At 37.8% G+C, this 14,165-nt stretch overlaps 1 protein-coding gene across 1 annotated transcript in view; it reads right to left on the reverse strand.

Annotated features, from left to right (window-relative positions):
• MPPED1 (metallophosphoesterase domain containing 1) overlaps positions 1 to 14,165 on the reverse strand; it is a 64,654-nt gene that overhangs the window by 28,851 nt on the left and 21,638 nt on the right. The window contains exon 4 of the mRNA XM_050712220.1: positions 1,626 to 1,847. Within this exon, the coding sequence (XP_050568177.1) occupies positions 1,626 to 1,847 (222 nt within the window). The remainder of the gene's footprint in view (positions 1 to 1,625; positions 1,848 to 14,165) is intronic.

Genomic DNA, 14,165 nt, shown 5'->3' on the forward strand with positions numbered 1-14,165 from the left:
ACAGGATAAGTGCACAAAGGGAATGCAGCAAATCTAATTTTACAGGAACATTTATGGTTTAATGGGAGGAAAAAAGTTTTCTCAACAGATTTTTACAGACCTAATCAAACACAGAAAGTTCAAATGGTTTCTTTTAGCCTCCACTTAGTGCTACTTTATAGATAGTCTTTTGCTTTAATTTATCTAGACTTTAATGAGACTTTTGGTACATTACACTGCCTGGAAAATTATTACTGACACTGGAAATATGGTGCCTGGTTACGAATATTGCAATGAAGATATGAAGTTGCCAGACATATTGTAAACAGAGCATAATTACAGTATTTACAGTTGAACATCAAAATGGGAAGAAATGCCAAGTGGCATTTCTCAGAAGTTAATATTGGGACTGATACCATCTAGTATCTTCCCTAATAATTTGGAAAATTAAGAAAATTGTACATTGATTGAATACACAATATACACAAGAGGAGATGAACTACAACACAGCAGGTGGGTAGGTTGAAAAAAAACAAAACAGAAAGATTTGGAGATCTAAGAGGGGGAGAGAGAGAAGGGTGCAGTTAAGAGGGAAACTATTGATGTAGAAAAATATTGAATAATAAGCCTGGAGAAAATTAACACCCATCTCAAGTAACCAAGTGGGAAAATGCCAATTTTCATTCAAAAAAAAAAAAATCCGAGAGATTTCACAGTTTATTCACACTGAAAATTCACATTGGGGTATATGCATCAGGTTTGACAACTTGTTTGCTATATTCCAGCCTGATGTGATTTTACAAGGACGAGTAACAGATTCCCTTAAAAGCCTGCCTTTTAAAATACATTTTAACTTATTTTAAATGTATACCGAATGCTCGTGAAAGACCTGATTTATAACTGTGTTAGCAGAAATAGCATAGTAATGAAACATAAGTGACACAGAAGAATTACATATGAGGTCAAAGGTGGGGGTCAGGAAGCCAAAACCCATCTGTCTCTGATACTGTCAAGGAGCTTTAAGTGTTCGCTCTACGCAGTACAGCAAAATCCATGAAATACTAGGTTGCCACTGATTTGTTGACTTTAATTTAGAAGCTCAACTATACCTTGAGAAAAGCTATTACTGTAAAAAAGAAAGTAAGAATCTCATGTTAAGGGGAAAAAATGCCTGAACTGAAAAAATGCCTTCAGTATTTTATGAAACAAGCTTGCTGCATTAAATGACTACTGTATACACCAATGAACCTTAAATATCATCCATAGGACAGAAACTGTCAAAAGAATGTATCCTTGCAATAAAATTAACCTGTAATTATATAAACTCACTAAGTGTTGAAAACGTATTTTATGACAGAAAAAAAAAAAAAACTACATGGACTCTATTAGAGAACTGCTCCAGGGTAAGAATCTAAGGAGCACACTATCCTTTCCCCATCATTTTTTGGTTAACAATACCTATTCTATGGAAGTGTCTAATTTCACCACAAGAGTGATTCATTATAAGGCAATATATAAAAGTTTATCAAACCAAGTATTATTTTTCTTCCTAACACAATAATCCAAATATGGCTGAATGCATACGAAATGGCTGATGTGACAGCAGTCAATGGTATTTTTTTATGTATGCTTAAAAACCTGCTTACCAAGGGGAGCCATATATTCTGAATCCCCTCACGGTCACTTCAGAGTCTTGAAGATAGATGCAGTTTGTTAGAAGAGACTGTACATTTTCATAGCTCTCTGGCTTCAGCTTAGAAACAGAGGGGAAATAGTAAAAGTCCTGCTTGATTAAGTCAGCCATGAATTCCTGGTCAAAGGTCAATTCATGATTTCCTGCTATCACAATCTTGTATTCATAGGGCAGGCTACCTAAAACAGTGAAAAACACAAAAATTACTTGTTTTATGGAAAATCCAATAAAAGAAAACAGGCAGACTCACAAACTATCATCAATTCTTATAATATGCTCCCATATTTGAAAGAATTGAGCATATTCCTACTCAGTGTTACTACAATTATTCCTGGTGATTTCAGGTAAATGACATTACTGTCTTTTTCAGGGCACAGTATGATTTAGCTTGCTTAGCATTAATGTGTTGAAACTACTTTCAACTCACCAACCTTAAATAACGGTCTGCAGACTTCTGCTCTAGCATTTACTCCTATTTAATTGTCATTTGTGTTGCAAGTATCACTTACTGTGACAGTGATGACAGCTCAGTGACAGAAATTAGGATTCAAAGGAAACTGTCCACAACGCTTGAAAAAATAATCCCAGCTCTCTTCTCCCAGACCTGCAGTCATTATCAGCTTGCACTGAGGAGGTCTCATTGACTCAAGGCTTGGGTCAGCCAGGGGGGTTTGCTGCCCTCTTTGCCCTGATATGAGGACCAAGCCATCACGCAAGACAGGGCTTGGGCTTTGCTGTCAGAATTCCACATCCCCAAGACGAGTCTCACAGTTTGCCTCTGTCCCGTTCTTCTCTGCTCCATTTTCTCACTGACTTCCTTAGATCCATGGACTACAATTTAAAATGACTCATGTTTGAGAATATTTTACAACCCGTATTTAGTGAAAAACCTAACAACCTCCTGCTGAAGGCAAGAATATATATGCCTACACACATGGGCTCTCCTGAGAGCAGCACTGCAACAGAAACTTTCCACCCAACTCCAAGTTTGGTTATCAAATGGACTCTGCACTTGGAAGCAGCAATCACCTTCCCAAAAAGATCAGCAGAAACCTTATACATATATCTGAGAGGAAGCAAAGATGGAAGCTGTGTAAAGCTGCACTCACTACTTTGTTTCTGTGGTATTAATTTGCGTCAGGATGAAGACAGTCAGAACAGGAGAATGGGAGAAGTAGTAGGTATTTTACTGAAAAAGAGACCAACCTGGCACAGTAACAATCTTATCATTTCTAATTTTTAAAATGTGTTATTTGTAACATTATATACACCTTTAGTGATGATCCCAAGCCTAACCCAGAATTAGGATGTTTAGAGAATATAAATTATTATAAATATAAATTACCAGACCATATACAGAGGCAGAAGTTGGCATTAGTAGGACTGAAGGATAAAATTCAACAGTGTGATTCAGAGCTCCAGAAAGAAGAGAGAGTGAACAGCACTAATCCAGAGGAGATACCATGTGGCTGAACACAGTCTGACAAATGAAAATATATGGGTAACTCCTAAATATAACTTCCAGGCACTTCTAACACCTGCATTAGGAAATTTGATCTTAACAGTCTTTCCTGTTGTCCCAATACATATGTGCCTTTAGAAAATGTATTACCAGAAACTCTGTTCAGATATTTATTATTACACATTGAGATTCCATTATTTAACTGGAAGACTACTTGAAATATAAATACTGCAATTTTTTGCATCTGAAATGCTTCACATTCTGCAGATGTGTACTCCATTTCCACAAGGTTTCTAGGTGGTGCACACCTAAGTTAAAAATGTTATTTACATGCTGCAATACGTATGGGCATTTACAGGCCTTAGAGCATTCTTGGGAAAAAAAAAAAGGATGAAAAAAAAAAGAAATCCAGAAATCCTGTATTCCACAATATTGTTAACAATTCCATTTCTATTCTGTTGTGTAAATCTTTTTCAGCTCATCTGATCCATCCATCTAGCAGCCATGGACCTGCATGAGCTGGTTATAGTTGTTGCTTCCGCTAACGTATTTATGTCATGTTGCTGTCTGTGGGTGTTACTTAGGCAATTAGCAAATTACTCTAAATGTACAGTTACATTTATTATAGTGGCGGCCAGAAGCACTGCTGCAGTTACAGGTCTGTCAGCTTTTCAATTAACAACTCTGTTTTTGATGAGTTTGCAACTCTGGTTTTTTTCCTTTCTTTTCCTTTCATTCCATACCAGGTGGCAGCTTGCTAAACCTATTTCCCTCTCTTTGTCTCCACAAGCTCTCTTTACCCTTTAAATCTTATTTTTTTGTCTAACACAGAGGTATTTTTCCTGCTATTTTTTGCACATAAATTTAACAGTATTTTGCTTCAACTTTGTCCTTTGAAGACTTATGAATATGTTTCATTTTTTACACCAGGCACACTCAGAGTGCAAAGTTAACCTTAGAAGGAAATCTTTGAAACCTTATTTTTGGCTGGGCGCTGCTGTCATGAACTATATGTATAAGACCTCAATTAAGTGGGTACAGACAAAGATTCTCAGCTATCAGACCATGATATTATTGACATGTTTCCCACCTTCCCGGCTTCCAGCATGAGTACTTACCAATTCTTATGACTAGTCCACATGCAGAAGTCAGCACCGAATGCTATACATCTTGCTGCACTAAAGGCACAATCCTCATACCACTGACCTAAGAGGTACCAGTACCACCTTGCTTTAGCAGGAACACAATCCAACATGGTGTGTGAGCACAATCCTGAGAAACTGCTAATGTTACAACTGCTTTTTACAGTTTAAAGATCCACCAAGCATTAGCAATATCTGATCGATATTTATCTGAAAACTACCTCAGAGCAGCAACTTTCTTTCCTACTTCTGACCTACAGCTTTTTACTTTTTCTCGTTATATTTAAATTATTTTGTATTTTCTTATTCTAGTATGTCCTTCCAACACAAATATATGGTTTTCCAACTCTAGGCACAGACTATGGCACAATTTCTAGCCCTGGTTTGGTCCTTGGCTAGGACCAAGACCTCTCCAAGAGCACACAGCCCAACAGCTCTTCTACAGCCTGAGTTTCTACACGTGCCCATAACTTGAGAACAACCACTTTTCCATCTATTATTTTTTGTGCAAGCAGCACTTGATCAGAGATCATTCAAACACTTCTAGGTTGACCAGTTTATTCCCACACCTGCTCGTAGGTGCTAATGGTAAGATGGGTAGAAATGACATCAGGAACATTTCCTGTCCCTTTTTCAACAAACTGAGCTGAGAATGTTGAATTTTCCACTCATGAAGGTTTTCCTGGCTTTGGCAAGAATGATTCCTACCAAAGGCTACAGTGCAGAGGGGTCCCTTTGTCTTCCATTGCAACCTCCATGAAAACAAGCCTTACTAAAAGCACTGAGTAGCATTTTCATTTGCTAAGCTGTTTTCCTTTCTCTTTCCAAAATAGTCATACGCTAAATATAAAGTTTCCCTACCATTCAGCCATGTAGCCACCAATGAGACCATCATAATGACCTTGAATGCATCAAGGGTGACTAACAGACCTGGGGTGAAGGGGATGGAGCCCCAGTGGTACCTCAATCCTCCCAGCCAGGGGTTCAACAGCTCAGGTGGGAGGGGGTGCATCCCATAGTCAGTATCTGGTTGTGCAGCAGGTGCTGAAAGCAGGGCTCCCCCTTTTAAAACCACGGCACCCTTTCTGAAGAACAAAGGCTATTGTGCAGGGATGGGATTCCCTCGGCAAACTTAGTCAAGAGTGTCCTTGCCAACGGGTTCAGTAGGAATGCAGTAGGAAGGGTTTTAAAGTAGGTGTGCTGGGGAAGGGTTGTCATACCATGAAGCGAAGGCATGGGGGCAGTGAGGAAGCAGCTGGGTGGTAAAAGGATGGTGAAGGGTCTCACAATGCCCTTGTGAAAGCAGCCTGACTGTGATTCTTCTCAGGCACCTATATGCAGACACACAGCATAGAGTACTACCAGGAGGAAGGAGAATTCCACACACAGTGAAGAGCTGTGACATCTCTGAGGCTATGGAGACATAGTGGGATAGCTTGCAGCTGGAGTGTTTCAATAGATGGACACAGGCTGTCTATCATCTCTGAAAAATCAGGGGTATCGCAGAAGTTTCCAATGTCTAAAAAAAGGCAGATGTCCCACCCATCCTCAAGAAGGGCAAGAAGAGGAATCTGGGGAATTACCAGCCAGCAGGCCTCACATCAGGTCTGGGAAAATTATTGAACAAATCACCCACAAAGTCATTTTCTAAGCACATTAAGGTTAGCAGGAATATCCATCATTGATTTAACACAGGCAAATCATGCCTGACTAACACAATTGCTTTCTCAGAGGACACGACTGGCTCCATCAATAAGAGAGAGCACTGGATTTTGTTCACTGTGACTTCAGCAAAATCTTTGACACTCTCTCATAGCATCCCTATAGCTAAATTGGTGAGATATGGATGGATGATAAGGTGGGTTGAATACTGCCTGGATCACTGGGTTCAAAGGGCCAGAATCCATGGTACAAAGTCCAGCTGGCAGTCAGTCACTAAAGTTATCCTCAGCCAACTATTCTGGGACCAATGCTGTTCTCCATCTTTACTAACAGCCTGGATGATCAGATGGAGTGCACTTTCAGCACGTTTGCAGACAACACAAAATTAGGGGCATGGATCTGCCAACAAAGCAAAAGGCAGGTCTGCTATGCTAAGGAATACCCAAAAGCTGGAAAAATGGGCTGACAGAAACATCAAACTTTATCAAAAGTGAATGCAAAGACCTGCACCTAGGATGCAGTAACCTCATTCAACAAAACTACTGAGTTGTTTTCCTTAAATCCAGTTCCTTAATTCAATTTAAGGAAAAAAAAAAATACCATTGGGATGGTCAAATAGTAGAACAGGTGCCCAGAGCAGCTGTGAAATCTCCATCCTTGGAGATGTTCAAAATTAAACTGGACAAGGCTCTGAGCAGCCTACTGTAACTAGAGCTGCTTCGAACAGGAGGATGGACTTGACGAGCTCCACAGGTCCCCTCTATCTTTTGTGTCTCCAAGTCCACACTGGAAAATGAAAAAGAATTTTAAAGAGCCTGTAATGCTGAAACTAATTAAATACTCATTTTGTGTTGTGATTCTAACAGAACAAATCTATGGTAGACAAGCTACTTAACAGGACTAGAGAGTATGTTCCATTAACTTCAGTGTACGTTTCTTGTACTATCCATTTAGGAGATGAGTAGGACTAAATACGCGGCTGATAACCAATTAACATTTGATGCTAGCACATGGCTTTCCTGGTGGGCAGGTAGCAAACTTGGTTTTAATACAGAAGCTCTACGTACACAAAGATATTAAAGAAAATTTATCTGTCACAGGAATTCTGCGCACATATCCAGAACAAAATTAATTCCCCAGTAAAATTAAGGCAGCAAACATGTAAGAAATAGATCTGCCCTTCAGGAGTGCCAAGAAATACATTCAAGAACGTATGCTATGGGAGTCAAAGATGTATTTTCAAACAAACAACAACAACAACAAAAGTTAGGTTTTGAATTTGGGGAATTTGGGAGAAAGCTACATTTTTATCCTGATTTCTTATTTTGATTAGCCAAATCATGACAATAATTTTTGCTGAAGACCAGGAATCTCCCTGTTCTTCACATCTGAGAAGCTTCTGCTAAAATAACCCTGTAACCTGGTGATGAACTACAACTAGACCTGGTTGGAAAATTTTACCTGAACAGCCTTCCATATTAAAATCATTAAAATACCACTTCGATGGAATGGGATATATTTGGAAATTCATGTAATGATTCTGGCATTACCAAGGAAACAAAATGAAACAAAATGTCATTTAAAAATATTTTAGGGTGAATAAAAATTTCACTTCTAAGGAAAAAATCATTTTTTTTCCTCTCCTGGAAAGCCTAACTTGAAAGAAATAAAAAAATATTTTCCTCCATAATCAACCTCTAGCCACTTCATCCTATTTGGAATTGGAATCAACAAAAATGTTTGCACATCAAAATTCTGTCAGAAACACACTGGCTCCACTTCAGTCCTGGGCTTCATGGCTTTCTCTTTCAGGACACATCCAGCATTTGCCTTCTGCCAGTTTGGAATGGGGCTCCAAACAACAATTTATTCTTCCAGCCATTATCTTAACATGGGTTAAGAGGTTTTTTTTCCTTCCTTTTCCTTCTCTGCTACATAGTTCTTCGTATCTTTTGCCTCATTTTTCCCTCTCCTTTTGTTTTTGCAATCTTCAATTGTATGCAGAAAAATGCCGGAGACACATTCTCTTGCACTTAATTCAGCAGTTTTAGAAAAGGGTATCTTTTTCTTACCCTTTTACCAATACAAAACTTTAATGGTATAGAAGCATGATGTCTTACACTTCTGTACCCTCGTCTTTCAATATCCTTCTGAAAATGCCCAACAGATTCAAAAGTCATTTACTACAATAGGCAAAGTAGTAGAGGCCTCAAAGATAATTATGTTCCTTTGAGTTTCCCAAAAGTAAGAGCCTAGTAAGACTAATGTCCAGTCTGAACAAGAGGCTTCAAAGGGATGACAACTCTTAGAATATACCTACGATCCCACAGAAGGTCTGCAAGACAAAATCTAAGAAGTTAGGCAGCAGTGATTCTGCTTCCAGAACAGCTCATCACACACACAAAAATCTGCCCCAAACCTCCTAAATTGATGTAATTTTGTATTCTTTGAGATTATTTTACTATAGAAAAGCCTGGGGTATCATACTTAACTTACATATATAGCCAAAAGATGTTATCACCTTAATAACTTCTTAACTATATATATAAGGCTTTTGTCAGTTGTGGAATGCACTCCTCAGACAGATTCTTAGCCTTTGTTTGGTTAATATAAGAATCTGATAATAGCTCTGGTAAGATAATGTATATGAGAATACATATGTATATTTGTTTAGCTAGTAACATCTTTGTTTATTCCTCTCATTACTGTAGATTACCAATTAAGAAAATCAACTGAACATCTAATTTTTTGTGGTTTTATACACCAATTAGAAAATTATTACAGCAATTCTTAACTTCTAAACTACAGCAGGTCCTTTTTATGGTGAACATAATTTTTACAACATAATTTGAAATGCTGGGGGACTGTCACTTGAACTACAAACTGCATAATGCAAAGCACTGAGCGATGTCTGTTTGCTATTTCTCTCCATGAGAGTTCATTCAAAGCCTTCTCCTTCTTAAATTAGATAAAGACTGCAAATAATTCAGAAGCAAATGCATGATGTTTATACTCCAGACTCCTGCTGTACTAAGAAGTTAGGCATCTTTACCAACCAGTGACCTCCTTTGCAGCTTACAATTGTTACCAACTTACAGCTCACAGAGATAAATGCCAACTTGTACAAGCAGATGTGCTTTGCTTCTCTCCCAGTATTGTACTGAGCAGAATTTTTAGTATTCATTAAAAGCAGTGACAAACATGTAAGTGCCCACTTAATGCTTTCTCCCTCTCATTTCAACCTTTTAGAATACAGCAGTGAGTGATATAGTAAAAAGACTGCGTAACTGTCTCGGATTGCTTTTTTTAGCATCTCTTTGACGGTTCTGTGGTTAAACACTGGGGCCGACGTCTGGGAAATTCACATTAACATACTTATTGTACGGTGTATAATCTGGAATAATATTGTAAATGAACACTCCTTCCTAAATCATCTATAACTTGCAAGATCAAGACACTCTTGCATTGTAAAAGCCAGTAATTGTATCAAACACTAAAACAACAAACACATATAATATTGCTCACATTTGCAAACCAGGATTTCTTTAACTAAGTAGATAAAGGTAAAAAAAATAAAAACAAACAAACAAACAGCTAATAGTCCAACTTAAATTCTTTGATATACTGTGTTTTATACAAACACACATAATAATTGGCCAAAATTACTTCTAAAGGGAATATGGCTTTCTTTTAGCCTAGTTTATTTAATAACCTAGCAATTACACAGAACCAACCCCATGAATACTGCAAATTACACCATGAGAGTAGCTGCAGTGAGTCTCATCACAAGATTATGTAGCTCTGTATCTTCCATCCACTAGTGGTCAGTAACAGATGCCGAAAAAATTGCACAACTGCAAGGTTTGCCTCAGCTGAACCTTCCTTTGATATGCCCCCTTGGATTATGGCAATTGATGGTTTGAGAATCCCCAACCACATAAACCATGGGGTTCATTTTCATAAATATTTTTTCTGCTATTTTCTGAAAAGTTATAGTATTAAATAATAAACCTTTCTGAGGAGATAAATTTCTACAACGGGTTTTTTGCCCTTTAGGGTATTCTAGTTTTGGTTTACAACATGTACCTGGGAACAGTGAAAGCAGAGGAAATAGAGAACTATGTTAAAAAATAACAAAAATACTTTAGACTTCCTACATGGATCTCTCTACACCCTGATACAGATTCCTGTTCAGATCTTCAGATCCCACAGAGGTGCTTTCAGTATCTCCCAGTTGTCACGTTCTGCAAGGGAAGACTACAAAGAACTGTGTGTCGTGTCACTGTATGAGGTGCACAGCACTAATAACGATGTTTCATGTTTGCGGACAGTGCTTGGTAATAGGTGTTCAAAGTGCTGTGCTGAGAATCATTAATCCTCCAACACATTCATGTGGTAGGTGGATCAAGCATCGTTCTCACAATTTTACAAGGGGGACCGATGAAGAGGCTGTCAAATCTGGAGAGGACTAAATAGAATTTGGTTGCCTGTCTTCCTCAGGCTCCTTCAAATATCTCAGCCAGAGGCAATCAAAGTTTGCAGAATTATATTCCAGACCTTTCACTTCCCTGGCTGTTCTGTGCACTTCTGGGTCTCACTGTCCTAAAGCTACACTCGTCTGCTAGTCCAGAATAAGGCTGGATAAATTTACTCACTTGCTTAAACTGGAGAGTTCAGACATCTCAATATTTATGAAAACCACAAGCCATTTTTACATGAGCCATCCCAGAGGCTCAGAATCTTGCAGGCTGGCTACATTCTGCTTTATCAGTGGAAAGCAGCAACCTCAATGTAGGTACAAAGTGAAGAAAAAAAAAAAAGGCATAAATGTATTTGGAACGACGGAATGAAGGAAAAGTCCTTTAGCAACTACCACTCCCAGAGCTCCTACAGCTTCTCATCACTAGCATGGGAAGCGTATCTGGAAAGCAGTTGCTCTGGCTCATCTTCCCAGTACAGGCATGCAACTTAAATATTTCTTGAGACTCCTGGCAGCCAGTTTAATGCTCAGAAGTCTTCAGAATACATGAAATCCCCAGAACTGGAGCAATAATGGAAGAGTGTGTTGCAGTGCACTTTTCTGCTTTTCTGTACCGTACTGTCTGAGCCTTAGATGTACAAACGGATCTGAGCCATTACACTTTTAAGAAATGCAATAAAAACCAACACTTTTTTTTACTGTGCCCAGTCTTTTAAAAATGACATCTGTTCTAAATCCCAACACAGCTCAATGTTTTTCACTGCATTTCCAAAGCCATTCTTTTGTAAATAGATAATTAGTGCTTAAATACTCCTTTCAAGGGGTTTCTGCATTAACATAAAAATAGTGTAATTACCGATGGTCAAAATGGCATGACTACAATTTATAAATTCTAATTTCTTTTGCTGCTCTGAAGCTGATATTCTTTCTTCTTCAACACAATTTTAATCTGTTTCAAATACATTATTGAACCTAAAAATATAAAATACCTGTTAAGAGAGGAAGATAAATAACTATCACTATTTCACGAGATTTATCACAACAGCAAAAGTAAAACTAAGTCTAGTGTTTTGGACTTTTTTGAATATCTTTTACTCTTCATCAAGAACTTAAAAATAGGGATGATGCTTATTGACTAAAATTAGCTGATTTTGTTCTCCTGTGTAATACTAGAAGCAGGTGATTCTACTAGTGCTAGTTACTAAAGCTGGGCAGGCATTTTCAATCTAAAAACATTTTTTCAGTCTGAGAGAAAAATGTTATCTTTTGAGCTGAATCTGCCCAGGTCAATTCCTGAAGTGCAAGTCAAAAAATTTAATCAAATTTGTGCATGTGTATGTATGATATTCAAGTAAGATTAATATTTTCAGGAAAATAGTCTGAAGAGCTAATTACTGTTTTCCACTACAATGCAAAGCTACCTTTTTTTTTTTCAAGTTTAGCTTGAACTTGAATTTCAAATAAGAAGAGTATATTTGACATTGAAAAATCTCAAGCAAACACACTGAAACAACAAATATTATAAAATGTGTTAGTTTAAGTAACCTTTTCAATCCATACACAAAAGATAATTCTCAGAGAGAATACAAAAGTATGTGTTGGAGCGTATATCACACACCAGCTACTTAGTTAAATTTCTAGGAAAGTTACCCACAATCTCAAAGTGACAGTGGGTCCTAGAGCATAAAAAATTTGGAATATTACAGTCTTGAGCAAACGGAATTACAAGAACAACTGAGCCAAGTTGGCAATTTCCAGTGTCAACAGTATGGGACAAACAAAACAGAGACGGTTTTGGAGTCATTGTTTGATGAGTTCACTAAAGCAGGACATTTGTCTTTGTACTTGTCCTACAGCACATTTGATTTATATGCAGGTTGAGAATAAGTAACAAAAACAAAAATAATGACAAATATGAGCACAAAGTTAGCTACAGTGCATAGCAAGCACGATATATCCTACCTTATCTAGCCTTGATTACGTACTAGTGTGTATTTAAAAACAATCCATTTGAATTATTTTCAGCTGTTTAAAGTGATGCTATTAAAATCTCCTGGACATACTGGAAAACTAGGATATGTTCAAAACTTCAAACAACCCATCCTTATAACATCACTAGAAAGTTTCGCTGCCCTCATGGTCTCCCATCCAGGCCTACCATAACACATGCTTTTTACTTCATTTTTTCTGATTTCCAATAACTGGATTTACAAATCTGGAAGGAAAGTACATTCAGAAAATAAGCTATATAGTGAAAGGAAAAGGAGAAATACAAAAACAGCAGAAAGGTCAATTCAGGAAAAAGAGGGGAAGGAAATGACCATGTTGGCACCATTGGTAAACTCTGTAAACTGACTATTCATACCCTTTCCCCTTCTTTTACTAAGCTACCCTGAATAAGAGTAGCAAAATGGAAACCTGACTTGCAAAAGTATATCATGGTACTTCATGACTGGACAATAAGAGAACTAATGAAGCTGAACATAAATTCAAGCAGAACAGTAGGTACTGGAATAAGTAGCCCAATTGTAGATACACAGTGATTGATTATGAAATAGATACTGCCATTCAAAAATAAAAAGTTTACAGTTACAGCAGGCAATTTTATGAAAAAGCCATCTCATTGTTCAGTCACTGTCAAAAATGAAAACAATAATCCATGACATTAGAAAGGAAAAGAGAACAAAACAGGAAATTTCATTATGACAGCGCATAAATCAGTATATGTGCAGCCCTAGTCTCTCCACCTTTTAAAAGGATAAAGAACAAGAAGATGTACAAAGAGAGACATGGATGATCAAAGGCATTTAAGGACTTCTAAACAGCCTTCAGCCTGAAAAATATCTGAAGGGTAGATATGGGAAGAGCCTATAAATTCTGGAGCAGAATGAAGAATGGAATTGTTCACTTGCATCTTCCAGTACTAGGAAATACCAAATGAAACTAGTGGATGACAAATTAAAAATATACAGAGTTCTTCACACAATCCGTATTACATTGTCGAACTCTCTGCCACAAGATTATGTCTGCATTAAAAATTTGCACAGATTCAAAAGGCAGTTAAAAAACTCAGAGAAGAAAAATCTGTAAATGTTTATTAAAAACACAGTAACATTGTGGCTCAGGAAGTCTTTGGACCACCTATCTAAAGCTGAGAAAATATCCACATCCAGTTACCACCAGCCCTTTATCTCCTCCTTACAGTTGGGCATCAACCTAGCCCTGGTAAAACCTCAAATCCTTCCCTGGAAAGGTAGTGAGAAGGCTTCAGAAAAAGAAAAGGGGAAGAAAACAACTGATTACTGCAAAGAATGAACTGAAATGAAATGCAGTGGAGGGCTGTAGAAGTGAGAGAATAGAAGGTATAAAAGTAGGTGACTAAGGGGCAAACAAGGCAGACAAAGACAATGCTGGGCTACAGAGAAATATCATCTGGCCTTCCTGAGTACCCACATACAGTTACCCTAAAGAAGAGAGAACACATTTTAGGGTATGACTCAGCAAGCCAACGTGCCTCTATTAGCATAACACTTGAGCATGCGCTCAATATAACCACAAGGTTCACGGAAGTTAATGATGTTAATGTAAAATATACTTCGCATCAGACACCAACAGACATTTTATGTAAAGCAGAAGGATAAAATCTGAACTTGCTGAAGGGCCTCCTGATAGATGAAGTACACTGATAGACCAGAGTGGCAGAGACCCAAGGGTATATGCTAGAACAGAAAGCCGAAAGGGAGGAAT

This window comes from Cygnus atratus, chromosome 1 (assembly GCF_013377495.2).
Source record: "Cygnus atratus isolate AKBS03 ecotype Queensland, Australia chromosome 1, CAtr_DNAZoo_HiC_assembly, whole genome shotgun sequence".
Classification (NCBI taxonomy): domain Eukaryota; kingdom Metazoa; phylum Chordata; class Aves; order Anseriformes; family Anatidae; genus Cygnus; species Cygnus atratus.